Source organism: Camelina sativa, chromosome 13 (assembly GCF_030686135.1).
Source record: "Camelina sativa cultivar CO46 ecotype springtype chromosome 13, ASM3068613v1".
Lineage (NCBI taxonomy): Eukaryota > Viridiplantae > Streptophyta > Magnoliopsida > Brassicales > Brassicaceae > Camelina > Camelina sativa.
The window spans coordinates 8117217-8131941 of NC_141892.1; the positions used below are offsets into that span (position 1 = coordinate 8117217).

The 14725-nt window shown below is 40.7% G+C and overlaps 1 protein-coding gene and 1 pseudogene across 2 annotated transcripts; one reads left to right on the forward strand and one right to left on the reverse strand.

Moving 5' to 3' along the window:
- Positions 1-800: 800 nt before the first annotated feature.
- On the forward strand, positions 801-3680 carry LOC104736040 (putative pectinesterase 53). Of its 2 annotated transcripts, none has more exons than XM_010455955.3 (5): positions 801-1462; positions 2201-2390; positions 2485-2691; positions 2792-3027; positions 3440-3680. In XM_010455955.3, exons 1-5 carry the CDS (start codon positions 1083-1085, stop codon positions 3585-3587), a joined length of 1161 nt encoding a protein of 386 aa, XP_010454257.1. In that variant the 5' UTR covers positions 801-1082; the 3' UTR covers positions 3588-3680. The 2 variants fall into 2 exon arrangements, 1 of the variants encoding a protein (XP_010454257.1); XR_015578499.1 differs by having other exon boundaries at positions 945-1462; positions 2773-3027.
- Positions 3681-5130: 1450 nt separating this feature from the next.
- On the reverse strand, positions 5131-5898 carry LOC147929306 (secreted RxLR effector protein 161 pseudogene; annotated as a pseudogene).
- Between the last annotated feature and the right edge of the window lie 8827 nt (positions 5899-14725).

The window sequence follows — 14725 nt, forward strand, 5'->3', positions numbered from 1 at the left end:
TATCCACAGTGAATCAGTAGTGTATATACCGTTATCTGCCCAAAAACAGAATAAACTAATATGTGATCATTGTAAAATTTTTGAGTAAATAATCCAATAATGCAGTTGTGTATTAAAATTCTATTTAAATATGAAATATAATTTTTCTAACGTAATTTGGTGTTTTGCAAGACATATATAGACGTGTACGAATATAGTGATATATTCATGAATAGTATAAAACTATTTCGTGGGTATAACACTTGTCGTGTATAATAAGTAAACTGGGTTGTGTATGTGTTGAACAAATAATTTGTGCACATCTAAAATCAAACTAGTTATCTTATTTGAAAGAACTTGCATGTAATAAGTTTAGTGACACTTTATAAACGCAAAGAACAAGAGATTAACTTCTCTATGAGGTTTGGTCATAAGTCGTAACCTATAAATACCCTTTCAATAAATGCAATTTTTTTCTCCTTTTTCAAACTGTTCATGTTTAGTTTAAAACTTGTTCACTTTGGATTGGCACTACAAACTTGACATTCTTCTCTTTCCATTCAGCAAAAAAACTTTACAATCTTAAACAAAATAATTCGCTCATGACAACAAATATTTCCTGTTTGTTTAAGTCCGCATTTTTACAAGAAAATTGAATTCACATATGGTATAACTCGTGATTAGCTTTTGTAGTTCAGTGTAATAAACAAGAAACATCAATGTAGGTTGGGTTCTTTTTTTCTTGTGAGTTGGTTTTTAAAACTAAATAATAGAGTCTCCTTGTCTTTATATTTGGCATTTAGCTAGGTTTTTCATTCTACGTGGATGTGAGTGGAACCGCCCCGTGACCTCAACCCTTCTGTCTCTTTTCACCTAATTCCCTTACCAAAGTACCAAACACTCGACCACCTCTAACAACATCCACACACATATATATATATATATATATATATATATATATAAATGCACATACATATTGAGAAATCACATAGCCATATATTATTTTGGTCGTACTTTGTATCTTTGGCGAAACACAAAAAACAAAATCCAAAAAAAAAAAAAAACTTCTTATATTTGTGTAACTGATTCTAATTGTCGTATAGATGCTCAAATTCAATTCAACCAAAGCTCCCAAATTATTTTTTCTCCTTCTCCTCCTTCTCGTTATCCTTCTTTGTTCAACTCAAACACAATGCCACACCAAAGGTCTACGGTTACGACCAAGACACCAGAAGAATGTAAACACGACGAGTGATCGGACACAAAACCCGGAAGATGAGTTCATGAAATGGGTGAGATTTGTTGGGAGCCTTAAACACTCAGTGTTCAAGGCCGCCAAGAACAAACTCTTCCCTTCTTATACACTCACTGTCCATAAGAAATCCAATAAAGGTGACTTCACTAAAATCCAAGACGCCGTTGATTCTCTCCCTCTCATCAACCTTGTTCGTGTCGTCATCAAAGTTCATGCCGGAGTTTACAAGTAAGCACAAGTCGTTAATTTCTTCCACTATCTCGTTTTAACATAACTATTAATATATAACAAGTGATTAGTATGAGTTTTAGAGTAACAACATTTTAATCAAAATATATATTTGAATAATGAGGTATAGGAGACAGAACATTAATTAATTCGGTCGATCTTGCAGGGTTAATATATAAATTAATTAATAAATAGTGTTTGGTACAATTCGCAGTTGATCAAATCAATATTGGTACCACAGCTGTAGATTGATACAACAGCCTGAACCGTAGATTCTTGAGTTTTGTCTATATACGTTTTGCAGTTTTGCAATTTGTTATCACTCTATTTAAGTAGTATAGGGATTCCATATCTTTTCATATCGTCCTTTCCTGCATATGAATGAGCCAAAATTGTCTATGAAATTGAAAAGAGACACGTATCAATAAAGAAATGTATAGCAATCATATCAATGATCTCTCCCTCGAAATCAACACTATATGATCACGTGAACTCGGAATTTTGTAAGCTGGATGTATTATCAAACATAATCTCTAGGAAATTGACTTTAATAGTGACATTTTGGGTCTTTGTCTGTTTATAAAGCGCATGGGTGGTCCACATATGCTCCACGCTCATCGCCCATAATTTTAGATTGTTATGCTAGCTTGCTATTTCGTACTATAGCTATTCTTAGAAATTAAATATAACAATTCGAGCGAAATAATAATGAAAATTTGGGGGACAATATATGTGTAGAGAGAAGGTGAACATACCCCCAATGAAGGCATTCATAACAATAGAAGGGGAAGGAGCAGAGAAGACAATAGTGGAATGGGGAGATACAGCACAAACACCTGACTCAAAAGGCAACCCCATGGGGACCTTCAACTCTGCCTCTTTTGCCGTCAATTCTCCTTTCTTTGTCGCCAAGAACATCACTTTCAAGGTAAGTTATTACTTAGTACCATATACTCATAGTTGTATGATATCAGAAAAAAAAATTGTGAACTCATCGTAGCCGCGCTTTTATATGTATATAGAACACGACCCCGGTCCCCTTGCCGGGCGCAATTGGAAAACAGGCAGTGGCATTGAGGGTGTCGGCAGACAATGCAGCTTTCTTCGGGTGTAAAATGCTTGGTGCTCAAGACACTCTCTATGATCATTTGGGAAGACATTATTACAAAGACTGTTACATTGAGGGATCTGTTGACTTTATTTTTGGCAATGCCCTTTCTCTCTATGAGGTAAGCATTCTTACTTAGTGGTCTCTCTATTCTCCTAAAACATCTTAGAGAGCACTTTCTACAGTGGTGAAGCATTTTTAGATTGGTCCTTGGTATTTAGGGGTGCCACGTGCATGCAATAGCGGATAAGCTAGGAGCAGTGACGGCACAGGGGAGGAGCAGTGTGTTAGAGGACACCGGATTCTCGTTCGTGAAGTGTAAGGTGACAGGGACAGGTGTATTATACCTTGGGAGGGCATGGGGTCCCTTCTCAAGAGTCGTCTTTGCTTACACCTATATGGAAAACATCATCCTCCCTAGAGGCTGGTACAATTGGGGCGACCCTTCCCGTGAGATGTACGTTTACTTTACTCGGTCTCGTTTAAATTACATATAACGATAGTTAATCGACGTAGCTCTGACTCAACAAGCTAAGAGAACATGCCATACTTTATTATAATAGTACAACACACTTCAGTCCAACTTTACAAAACATGATCTTGTTGCCTCATCCATTACAGAGTCGTATGTCCCACCACTGCACCACTACACATCTCAGACCGACTTCAATTTTTGTCTTTTTACCCAAAAACGTTGCTTTTGATAATAATATACTTTGTGTGTGTGCGCATGCATTTGTATAGATATATTGAAAATTAAAGCCATTAACGTAGGCGTGCATCGTCTCTTCTAGTGCTGAAAAACGCATTTGTACAGAAAAAAATATGTGAATGTTTTTCAAAAAAGTAACTGTAATTTCTTTGTGCAGGACGGTGTTCTATGGGCAGTACAAGTGCACAGGAGCAGGAGCAAACTATGCAGGGAGGGTAGCTTGGGCAAGAGAGCTCACTGACGACGAAGCTAAGCCTTTTATATCTCTTACCTTCATAGACGGCTCTGAATGGATCAAACTCTAACCATTACACTTTTTTTGTTTACCATTCTCCCTAATTATAATAATGTACATTTTTTTTTCCTTTTAATAAAATAAAAATATAGATTTTTTAACATTTCACATACATGCACACCTCATTCCAATGACTCGACGCCCATTTGCAACAGCCAAACATTGCCGACCAAGTCCCATCTTGCGATACACCACTTAAATATGTTTTTTTCCGAAACATGTAAGAATTGCCGTGTGGTCCAATGTATTTTGAAACAGAGTCAAAAACTACACAAGTCTTTTATGTAGTAGGTTGGGGTTGGCGGATGTGCTTTAAAATGACTTAATCAATGGTGCGGAAGTGGTCATTTTTTTTGTATTTTCTTCTCGCAGAAAAAAACATTTTATGTTATGTTCACCAATGGGACCCAAAATCAATATGATGTGATAATAATTTATGTAAGCAAAGTGCAGGATTATGATATTAAAAAGGTTACAGATTCCTCTGAAGATCAATAATTGCAAACATCAAATCCCTTATTAGAAAACCATCACACTCTAATACACCATTGCTGATTATCTAAAAAGAAGAAGAAAGAAAGCTTCATTGATAATGTCCAAGTCAACAGCTCTCGCCTTCATAATCGCTGCTTTATCTTACTCCTTCCTCTTCTCTTCTTCACCAAAACATCACTACCACGAACTCTTTCTCTCCGCTTGTTGGGAAATCTTAACTCGAAGGTGTCGACTTTTCCTTGAGAAAAGAGAACCGAACAACCAAGAACAGAATGTTGTGAAAAGTAGAAGAGAGAGATCTTGAGAAACAGAGAGGGAAAGAAAAAACAGAGAGTGTAGTGGAAAGAAAAATAAAAGCAGGAGCACACACTCAAACTTTATCCAGTTCACTCCCGTTAACAAGGGAGCTACGTCTGGCCGAGTCTGTGACTCGGAATCCACTGGATTCAGATAGAGAACACAATAGGAACCACAAGTGATCCACTCTAATGCCCTTCACTAGCACTTAGAGCACACTCTGTAATATCCTATACTTAGAGAAAACTAGAATGAGTTTATGCTATTACAAGTTTTCTCTCTTCTCTCTTTCTCTATCGCACACCAACCGTGACTGTGATCTCTCCTTAAATGCTCCTTTTATAGGAGACATCTTCAGACCGCGTGCCCTGACCTAAAGCAGCTGCAACAACCTTTGATCGCTAGTCCAGCTCACCCAAAGACGCGGTTGCACAAGAGAACAAACACCATTGCAACATTTGAAATCACTAGAGGACAACCGTACAATGCTTTGTTCTGCAATGTGTCTGTTTCCTCCATGTGTGGTCCCAAAAGCATACCTGACCATGGTTTAGTTTACACCAACCTTGATTAGGTCTTGAGTTAAGCTTGGGAGTGTGTTTGTCTTGTTGAGTCATAGCTTGGTCAACACGATTTCACCTAGTCTTCACAATTCTCCACCTGAAATCATGATGACAAATCGTAAACTAGCACGAGTAGAATAGAGAGAGTACCTTATGAATCTAGTTGCAGGATTCCGGACTCGGTTTCCCTGAGTTTTATTACTCAGGCCTGACCTGTAGCAAGTTCAAAGCAGCCTGAAACTTGCCTACAGCCAATATCTTTGTAAAGATATCTACAGGGTTCTTTTCTGTAGAAATCTTCACCACATCAACATCACCATTTGCAATCACCTCTCGGATATAGTGAAGCTTGACATCAATGTGCTTAGTTCTTTCATGATGCACATTGTTCTTGGAGAGTGCAATAGCACTTTCAGAATCACAAAAGATCTCCACGCTCTTTTGCTCATATCCAAACTCTTTCAATAAGCCTTTCAACCAAATAGCTTCCTTAACAGCTTCGGTGAATGCCATATATTCTGATTCAGTAGTTGAAATAGAGACAACTCTCTGCAGTCCAGATTTCCAGCTTATGGTGTTTCTCCCAAGAGTGAACACCAAACCAGTTGTTGATCTCCTCTTGTCAAAATCACCAGCATAGTCAGCATCACAGTAGCCAACTAGCTTGAAATCTGAGCTCTTCTTGTAGAGCAGTTTTGTTTTCACAGAGCCCTTGATGTATCGCAACACCCACTTGACTCCATGCCAGTGATCACGGATGGGTTGGCTCATGAAACGGCTTATAATTCCAACAGGGTAAGCAAGGTCGGGACGTGTGCCTATCATGGCATACATGATGCTTCCAACTGCACTGCAGTAGGGAACTGACTTCAGGTATTCTTCGTCCCGAGCCAATTTCTCTTCTGTTGCTGCACGCATCTTGATCTCGGCTCCTAATGGAGTTAATACGTGCTTAGCTTCCTTCATATTGAATGTCTCTAGAATCTTGTTTAGATAACCTTATTGTGACAACCACAGAGTCCCTTCTGCTCTGTTTCTGACAATTTCCATGCCCAGAACCTTCTTCGCAGCTCCTAAGTCCTTCATCTCGAATTTCTGACTCAGTTCTCTTTTCAGCTGTTCAATGGCCTCTTTGTTCCTGGATGCCACCAAGATATCATCCACATAGATGAGTAAGTAGATTAGTGAATTGTCTCCCAATTCTTTGACGTATGCGCAGCTGTCATATTCGCTTCGCATAAAACCGATCTCTGACATATACATGTCAAATTTCTCATTCCACTGTTTTGGCGCTTGCTTTAACCCGTACAGTGATTTATTGAGAAGACAAAATTTGTCTTCTCCAAACATCGACTCAAATACCTCAGGAGGAGTCATGTAGATCTTCTCTTTAAGTTCTCCGTGGAGAAATGCCGTTTTAACGTCAAGTTGCTCTAGTTCAAGATCCTCTTGAGCAACTATGGAGAGTAAGACCTTGATAGTGACGTGCTTGACTACAGGAGCAAAGACTTCGTAGTAGTCAATTCCTTCTCTTTGAGCATACTCCTTGGCTACCATTCTTGCTTTAAATCTTGGTTCTTCAACCCCTGGGATTCCAAGTTTATATTTGTAAATCCACCTGCTCCCCATAATCCTCTGATTTGTTGGTCTCTTGACCACTGTCCAAGTATGGTTCTTGGTTTGTGACTCCATTTCTTCATCCATTGCACGCTTCCACTCTTCCCAATTTAAGTCTCTTTTAGCTTCACTGTAACTGGATGGTTCGATTTCTCCACCATCCTCTGTAGTGTAGAGAGCCTCTGCTAGATAATCTTCATCTCAAAGCGTCTAGGAGCATTGACTATTCTCCTAGCTCGGTCTCTCACTAAGTGATAGCTTAGAGGAGACTGATTTATTTCAGTCTTCACATCCTCACTTGCATCATGGTGTGTTGGAATTGGAGGAATCGATCTTGCAGGCGACTGAACATCTTGAGGAGTCGTAGGATCTCCACCTGAGGTAACAATTTCTTCACTGTCAAGATCTAAATCCAGATAAGAGGTGGGAGGAGCATCACCTTCTTCAATTTCGGTTTCCTTTCTCACTGCTACATCTTTGTATGAATTATTTTCCTGAAAAACAACATTTCAGCTCACCACACACTTCTTATCTTCAAGTAACCAAATTTTGTAACCTTTGACTCCAATAGGATATCCCACAAGAATGCCTTTCTTTGCTCTAGGACTTCGTTTTCCATCATCAGTGTGTGCAAATGCAATGCACCCAAATCTTCTCAAATAGCTATATACCGGTTGCTTGCCATACCATCTCTTATCCGGTATGTCAAAATTCAGAGCTGATGATGGTGTTTTGTTGATGAGGATGGCCGCCGTATGCGTAGCCTCTGCCCAGAATCTCTTTGGGAGACCAGAGTCACTGAGCATGCTTCTGACTTTCTCCATGATGGTTCAGTTCATGCGCTCTGCAACACCGTTTTGTTGCGGTGTGTAGGCACACGCCCAGTGTCGTTGAATTCCCTTTGACATGCAATACTCATCACACAACCTGTTGCAAAACTCAAGTCCATTGTCGGTCCTTAGAGTCTTCACTTTCTTGTTTCTTTGGTTCTCCACCATATTAATCCACTCAGTGAATTTCTCGAAAGCTTCAACCTTTATTTTCAGAAAATAAACCCACACTTTCCTTGTGTAATCATCAATAAATGAGATAAAGTATTGACATTTACCAAGAGAAAGTGGCACTGATGGAGCCCCCCACAATGTCATGAGATAAAGTATTGACATATTCCAGCTTCTCTCTAGTGTCATGCTGAGCCAAGGTGAATCCCACTCTCTTTGCTCGGCCATATATGCAATCTTCGCAAGTTTCTAGAGTAGAAACCTTTTTCTTGTCAAGAAGACCTTTCCTCAGTAAGAGGGTCATGTTTTTCTGACTCATGTGCCCCAATCGTCAATGCCAAAGAACAGTGTCATCTGATCTCCTCTCTACAGTAAGTGATTCTGCAGTTGCAGGTCTCCATTGCAGCAAATAGAGAGTGTCATACCTTCTCCCTGTAAGTAAAACCTTGTTCTCTGCCATGATTTTCATAACTCCATTTTCTGATTCGAATTTGTTGCCTGCTTTCTCAAAAGTTCCCAGTGACAAGAGGTTTCTGTCCATGTGATAAGATTCATCAGTCTTATTATCGTAAGAAGCCAAAGGCCACGTCAGCATCGCTTGAGTCAAAAGAAAAACGAGAGTTGACTGGTCAGCTCAAGTCAAACGAAGTAGAAGACTCGGAGTGAAACAGAGCGTTTGCGGTTAGACGTTGAAGGTTATAAGAGCCATTGTATCGTCTTCCTCGGGGAGGGGGGGGGAATTGATTCTGAGTTTGTTATTCTCTTGCGATGTGCTTGAGATCTTGAGTGATGTGCTCAAGAGTGATCAATGCTGATCACGCTTTCTCAGATTGACTCTTCTCTCATCCTTGATTTGTAATCTCATCTCTATTTCATTTCTCAGATCCTTAATCAATACAGGTATTATTCAGAGTTATTGTTTGATCGATCTAGAATCTATCATTGGTGCGGCATAACTGGATTGTTTAGATCGCGATGGCGGAACCGAGTGAATCGGAGCCGATCGAGTCGGCAAACTTCCAGGATAACTCCACGGAGAACCTTATGCAATTCTTACACGGCGGATACCACCGGTTGGTTCAATCGAAGGTGGCACACGAAGATAAGATCCAATCGCTGGATGCGACGTTACAATCAGTACTCAGTGCCTTAGCGCGAGTTGAAATTCAGCTGGGGAAACGACCAGAGCAACCAGAATCGTCGAGTCCACCACCGCAGGTACTGTATAATCCTGATCCTTATCCGCGTGTTTCTGATGATCGGAATCTACCACTGGAGAATGATCGGAATCTACCACTGGAGAATAGAGCTAGCCTATTGCGGAAGATAGATATGCCAGTTTTTGATGGATCTCAAGTGTACGAGTGGTTATCTAAGGTGGAGAGATTCTTTCGCGTATGTCGTTACTCTGATTTTGATAAACTTGATATGGTAGCATTAAGCCTTGAAGGAGATGTTCTGAAATGGTTTAATTGGGAGATGAACCGTAGAGAGTTTCGTTCTTGGACTGAATTCAAGCAGAGACTATTGCTTCGTTTGGAGAATCTATTGAAGCGGATCCTGGAAACAGGTTGTTTGCGATTAAACAAACTGGAACAGTGGCTGCTTATGTCCCGGAATTTGAAGATTTATCTGCTCAAGTCTCGGGTTTGGATGACTCCCACTTGGAGAAGATTTTTTACAATGGCTTGAAGCAGGAAATGAAAGAAGTGATTAAGATGAAGGAACCTAAAGGCATTGATTTTCAAAAGGCTGCTGTGCTAAGAATGGAATCAAGCTCTTTTTGTCAATTGCTCAGTGAGAAGGAGAACAAGCCTGTAACACAAACTAAACAGTTTGTTTCACGACCTCCAGTTGCCCTTCCAGCTACTAAACCTTTGTTATTGTCTGGTGGTACGGGTCAAGGAGTACAAAATGTGGCGACTGTGAAACAAACAGCTCCACCACGACAGCGAAATACATCAGAAGAATTGGATGCGATGAGAAGCAAAGGCATTTGTTTTAAATGCAAAGGTAGATACTCTCGCGGGCACATATGTCCCTTGAAAAAGTTGCAAATCTTGACTGTCGTGGATGGTTTAGAACTGGAAGTGATGGTTGAGGGGATACAGATCGATGAACTAGAGGAGATAGTTCAGACTCCAGAAGTGAGATGCTTATCTCTTAACTCTTTTCTCGGTCTCCATTCTCCAAGGACAACAAAAATGGTAGGCCTTATTGGCAAGTGTAGAGTGGTAGTACTATTGGATTCTGGAGCTTCACACAATTTTATTACACCATCAGTGGTTAATAATGTTAAACTTAAAACTCATGCGGCTGGAAGCTTGGAAGTGTTATTAGGAAATGGTGCGTTTGTGCACGGTTCTAGTGTTTGTAAGAGAGTTCAGTTCCAACTAGGTGGTGAAGAATTTGAGAGTGAATTTATTTCGCTTGAAGTGGGTGGAGTAGATATCATACTTGGAGTACAGTGGCTAGAAACTTTGGGGAGATGTGAAGTGGATTGGAAATTGCAGGAATGGACTTTCACATATAAAGGCAAGAGAGTCACTCTTTGGGGAGATCCTTCCTTACACGGTCCCTCCATATCTATGAAGACTTTGGAAGCTCCAGTCCAACGTTGTTTGTTACAGGACGGTACAACTGAGCTAAATTCTGCTCAACTTTCTCAGTCTAGTTTGGTGGTCGATCCATTTATTGCCAAGCTTCTCGAGAAGTTCACGGCTGTTTTTGCTGTACCTGTTGGGTTACCACCATTTCGGGGTCAGGAGCATGGCATTACTCTCAAGCCTGGCGTTCAATCTATCACAGTTCGTCCGTACAGGTATCCACATGCCACAAAAGAGGTGATGGAGCGTATGGTAGGCGAAATGCTAACATCAGGTATCATCCGAGTTAGTAATAGCCCATTCTCGAGTCCGGTTCTTCTGGTCAAGAAAAAGGACTCTTCCTGGAGATTTTCTGTTGATTACAGGGCCTTAAATGGAGCAACAGTCCCAGATAAGTTTCCCATTCCGGTTATCGACCAGCTACTAGATGAGTTACATGGTGCTGTTATTTTTTGAAGATCGACTTGCGTTCAGGCTATCACCAAATACGCATGAAGGAGAGTGATGTTATGAAAACAGCATTTCGTACATTAGAAGGCCACTACGAGTTTTTGGTTATGTCTTTTGGCCTCACCAATGCCCCTGCCACATTTCAGGCATTGATGAACAAGGTATTCAAACCTTATTTGCGCAAGTTTGTTGTGGTCTTCTTCGATGACATATTGGTGTATAGTCACAGTTTGGAGGATCATGTGCAACACTTGGGGATGGTTTTACAACTATTACAGGACAATGTGTTATTTGCAAATCAGAAGAAATGTTTGTTTGGGGCAGCTAGTGTTGAATATCTTGGTTATATCATCTCAAAAGAGGGGGTTGCTACGGATACAGTAAAAACAGAGGCGATGTTACAATGGCCTATCCCTACTAATATCAAGTAGTTGAGAGGATTTTTAGGGCTGACAGGCTATTACAGGAAGTTTGTTAAAAATTATGGGATCATCGCTAAGCCTCTGACTGAGTTACTGAAGAAGGATAATTTTCAATGGAGTTTTTTAGCACAAGAAGCCTTTAACAGCTTGAAGAGTGCAATGTCGACAGTACCGGTGTTGGGATTACCGGACTTTGACAAAACTTTCATTTTGGAGACTGATGCCTCAGGGACAGGAGTAGGAGCAGTTCTTATTCAAGATAAACGACCATTAGCCTATTTCAGTCATGGTTTAACGGCTCGTGAGCAACTCAAACCAGCTTATGAAAGGGAGCTTATGGCTATTGTGATGGCAGTCTTGAAATGGAAGCAACTATTTGCTGGGAAGAAAGTTTGAAATACACACTGATCAGCGAAGTTTGAAATTTTTGTTGGAACAAAAGGAGGTCAACATGGAGTATCAGCCTTGGTTAACTAAGCTTCTGGGTTATGATATGGATATCATCTACAAACCAGGTGTGGAGAATAAGGTGGCAGATGGACTATCTCGGATTCCTCATCCTGTATCAGTGGCTCTAACAGCTTTGATGGTTCCGACTGCGATACAGTTACAAGATATTTACAAGGAGATTGAGTCCGATTCTGCTATTCAAGCTTTGATCAAACAATTGGATAATCCTGCGCATCAGACCCATTATCACTTAATTGGCGACAAGCTGTGGTATAAACAGAGGTTGGTGATTTCAAAATCTTCAGAGTTTATTCCTCTGCTTTTTCATGAGTTTCACGGTAGCAAGATTGGAGGGCATGCTGGTATATTGAAAACTCTCAAACGGATTCAATCTCTGTTCCACTGGGAAGGAATGTACAAGGACGTTAAGAGGTATGTTACTGAATGTGCAATTTGCCAAACTCACAAATATTCAACATTAGCACCAGCAGGACTGTTACAACCATTGCCTATTCCTACGGCCATTTGGGAAGATATATCTTTGGATTTTATCGAAGGATTGCCAACATCGAATGGCATCAATGTTATACTGGTGGTTGTTGATCGTTTGAGCAAGGCAGCACATTTTTTGGGACTTAAACACCCTTTTAAGGCAATGGATGTGGCTAACAAGTTTGTTTTGGAGGTGGTGAAGCTTCATGGTTTTCCAAAGTCTATCGTTTCTGATCGGGACAAGGTGTTTGTGGGAAGTGTTTGGCGAGAATTGTTTCGTTTGGCAGATACTAAACTGAAGTTTAGTACGGCGTATCACCCCCAAACAGACGGTCAGACAGAGGTTTTAAACAGGTGCTTAGAGACTTACCTTCGTTGCTTTGCTTCTAGTCATCCACGCACTTGGTTCAAATATCTGGCCTGGGTTGAGTATTCATATAACACAGCTTACCATACTGCTATCAAGACAACGCCATTCAAGATGGTTTATGGTCGTGACCCACCATCCTTATTGGCTTTTGAGCAAGGTTCCACGGCTAATTGGGAGTTGGAGGTGCAGTTACGAGAGAGAGACCTGATGTTGACACATATTCGGGGAAACCTACAGCGAGCCCAGGATTTGATGAAGCGTCAGACTGATAAGCATCGGCGCGATGTTGAATTTGCAGTAGGGGATTGGGTTTATCTCAAACTTCAACCGTATCGTCAAATGTCTCTGGTGAAGCGTTCTTGTCAAAAGCTTGCTGCCAAGTTCTTTGGTCCCTTCTTGGTGTTGGAACGTGTTGGAGCTGTGGCATACAAACTTAAGCTTCCGGACAGTGCTAAGCTTCACAATGTCTTTTATGTCTCCCAGCTTAAGAAGGTGATTGGTGATCCTTAGCACGTACAATATACTGATCCTCCGGAAGTAATTGAAGATGAGTTTATGTTTCCTGAACAAATTTTGGAGGTGCGTTATGATGCTACGGGTGGTAGGGAGTTTTTGGTTCGTTGGTTTGACAGACCGGAGTCTGAAGATTCTTGGATGCTCTCGAAGGATTTTGTGCAGTTGTTTCCCCAATTCACGCTTGAGGACAAGCTGTTTCTCCGGGGAGGGAGTATTGATAAGATTCATCAGTCTTATTATCGTAAGAAGCCAAAGGCCACGTCAGCATCGCTTGAGTCAAAAGAAAAACGAGAGTTGACTGGTCAGCTCAAGTCAAACGAAGTAGAAGACTCGGAGTGAAACAGAGCGTTTGCGGTTAGACGTTGAAGGTTATAAGAGCCGTTGTATCGTCTTCCTCGGGGGGGGGGAATTGATTCTGAGTTTGTTATTCTCTTGCGATGTGCTTGAGATCTTGAGTGATGTGCTCAAGAGTGATCAATGTTGATCACGCTTTCTCAGATTGACTCTTCTCTCATCCTTGATTTGTAATCTCATCTCTATTTCATTTCTCAGATCCTTAATCAATACAAGTATTATTCAGAGTTATTGTTTGATCGATCTAGAATGTATCTCACATTCGCAAGCAGAACAGTCTGACCATCTTCATTCTTGACTCTAACTGAGCCAATTCCCTTTACTTGAGACATCGTCTTGTTTCCCATTCTTACTGATCCTCCAACATCTTCGTTTAAATCTTCAAACCATTCTCGCTTGTGAGTCATATGGTAACTGCAGCCAGTATTCATAATCCATTCATCTTCTAGATGTATATCTGTAGACGACAAAGCTTCTGAAACATAGAGAGCCATAGCTTCAGCTAAGTTCCCTTTACCGCTTGATGAGGTTCCTTTGTTGCCGTTTTGATTTTTGGGCTGCGACTGAGCTTTGTTCTTGTTGGGACAAGAGTTTTTGAAATTTCCCTCCTCTCCACAGGTCCAACATCCCTTCCTGGTTCTAAACTTAGATCTAGATCTATGAGATTTGGAGTTTTTGTCCTTCTGCTCAGTTCTTCCTCTTGTCTCTGCCTTGTCATTGACATAGAGACCCTCAGCCTGACCCTTGATGCTCTTCTTGTTAGACCCAAACTCAAGTTCTTTTGAGTAAGTAGCTACAATAACTTCATCTAACGTTAAGGTGGTCCTCCCAGAACCATATTTCAATGTATCCCTTAACTGATCAAAAGGCTTCGGTAACGACATCAACAATAGTATGGTTTGATCCTCATCAGAAACTATAACATTGGTATGTTCTAAGTCGGCTACAGTATGAAGGAATTCATCGATATTACCTTCAATACTCAGATTTTCTGACATCTTGAAGCAGGGCGGATACAGACAAATATTTAGTATGGGGCACTAATAAGATTAATAATTAAATTAGAGGGTATATAAATAAATATTATACTATTTATTCAAGGAAAATAAAAAAATAGAGTGGGGCACGTGCCACACCCACGGTCAACGTGCGTCCGCCACTGTCTTGAAGCCGTATAGCTTTTGCTTAAGATAGATCCGGTTGGGAAGAAGCTTTGGACATGTACAGCTTGTCCAGAGCGCTTATCATAGCAGCTGCAGTCTGCTCCTTCTTGATCTTCCTTAGGACCCTATCAGAAACACTTAGAACGATGGTACTGCGAGCCTTTCTCCTTTTTTCTTCTAGTACTTCTAACCTTTGTTTCTCCTCTTTGGTTTCCTCTTCAGATGGCTTCTCATCTGAATCTTTTTCCACCATAGCTTCATCTTCTTTAAGAGCAACACTCAAACCCAGAATATCTAGGTGAGCCAAAAGTTTCTCTTCCACATGGTGTAGTCTCCACGACCGTCAAACTTT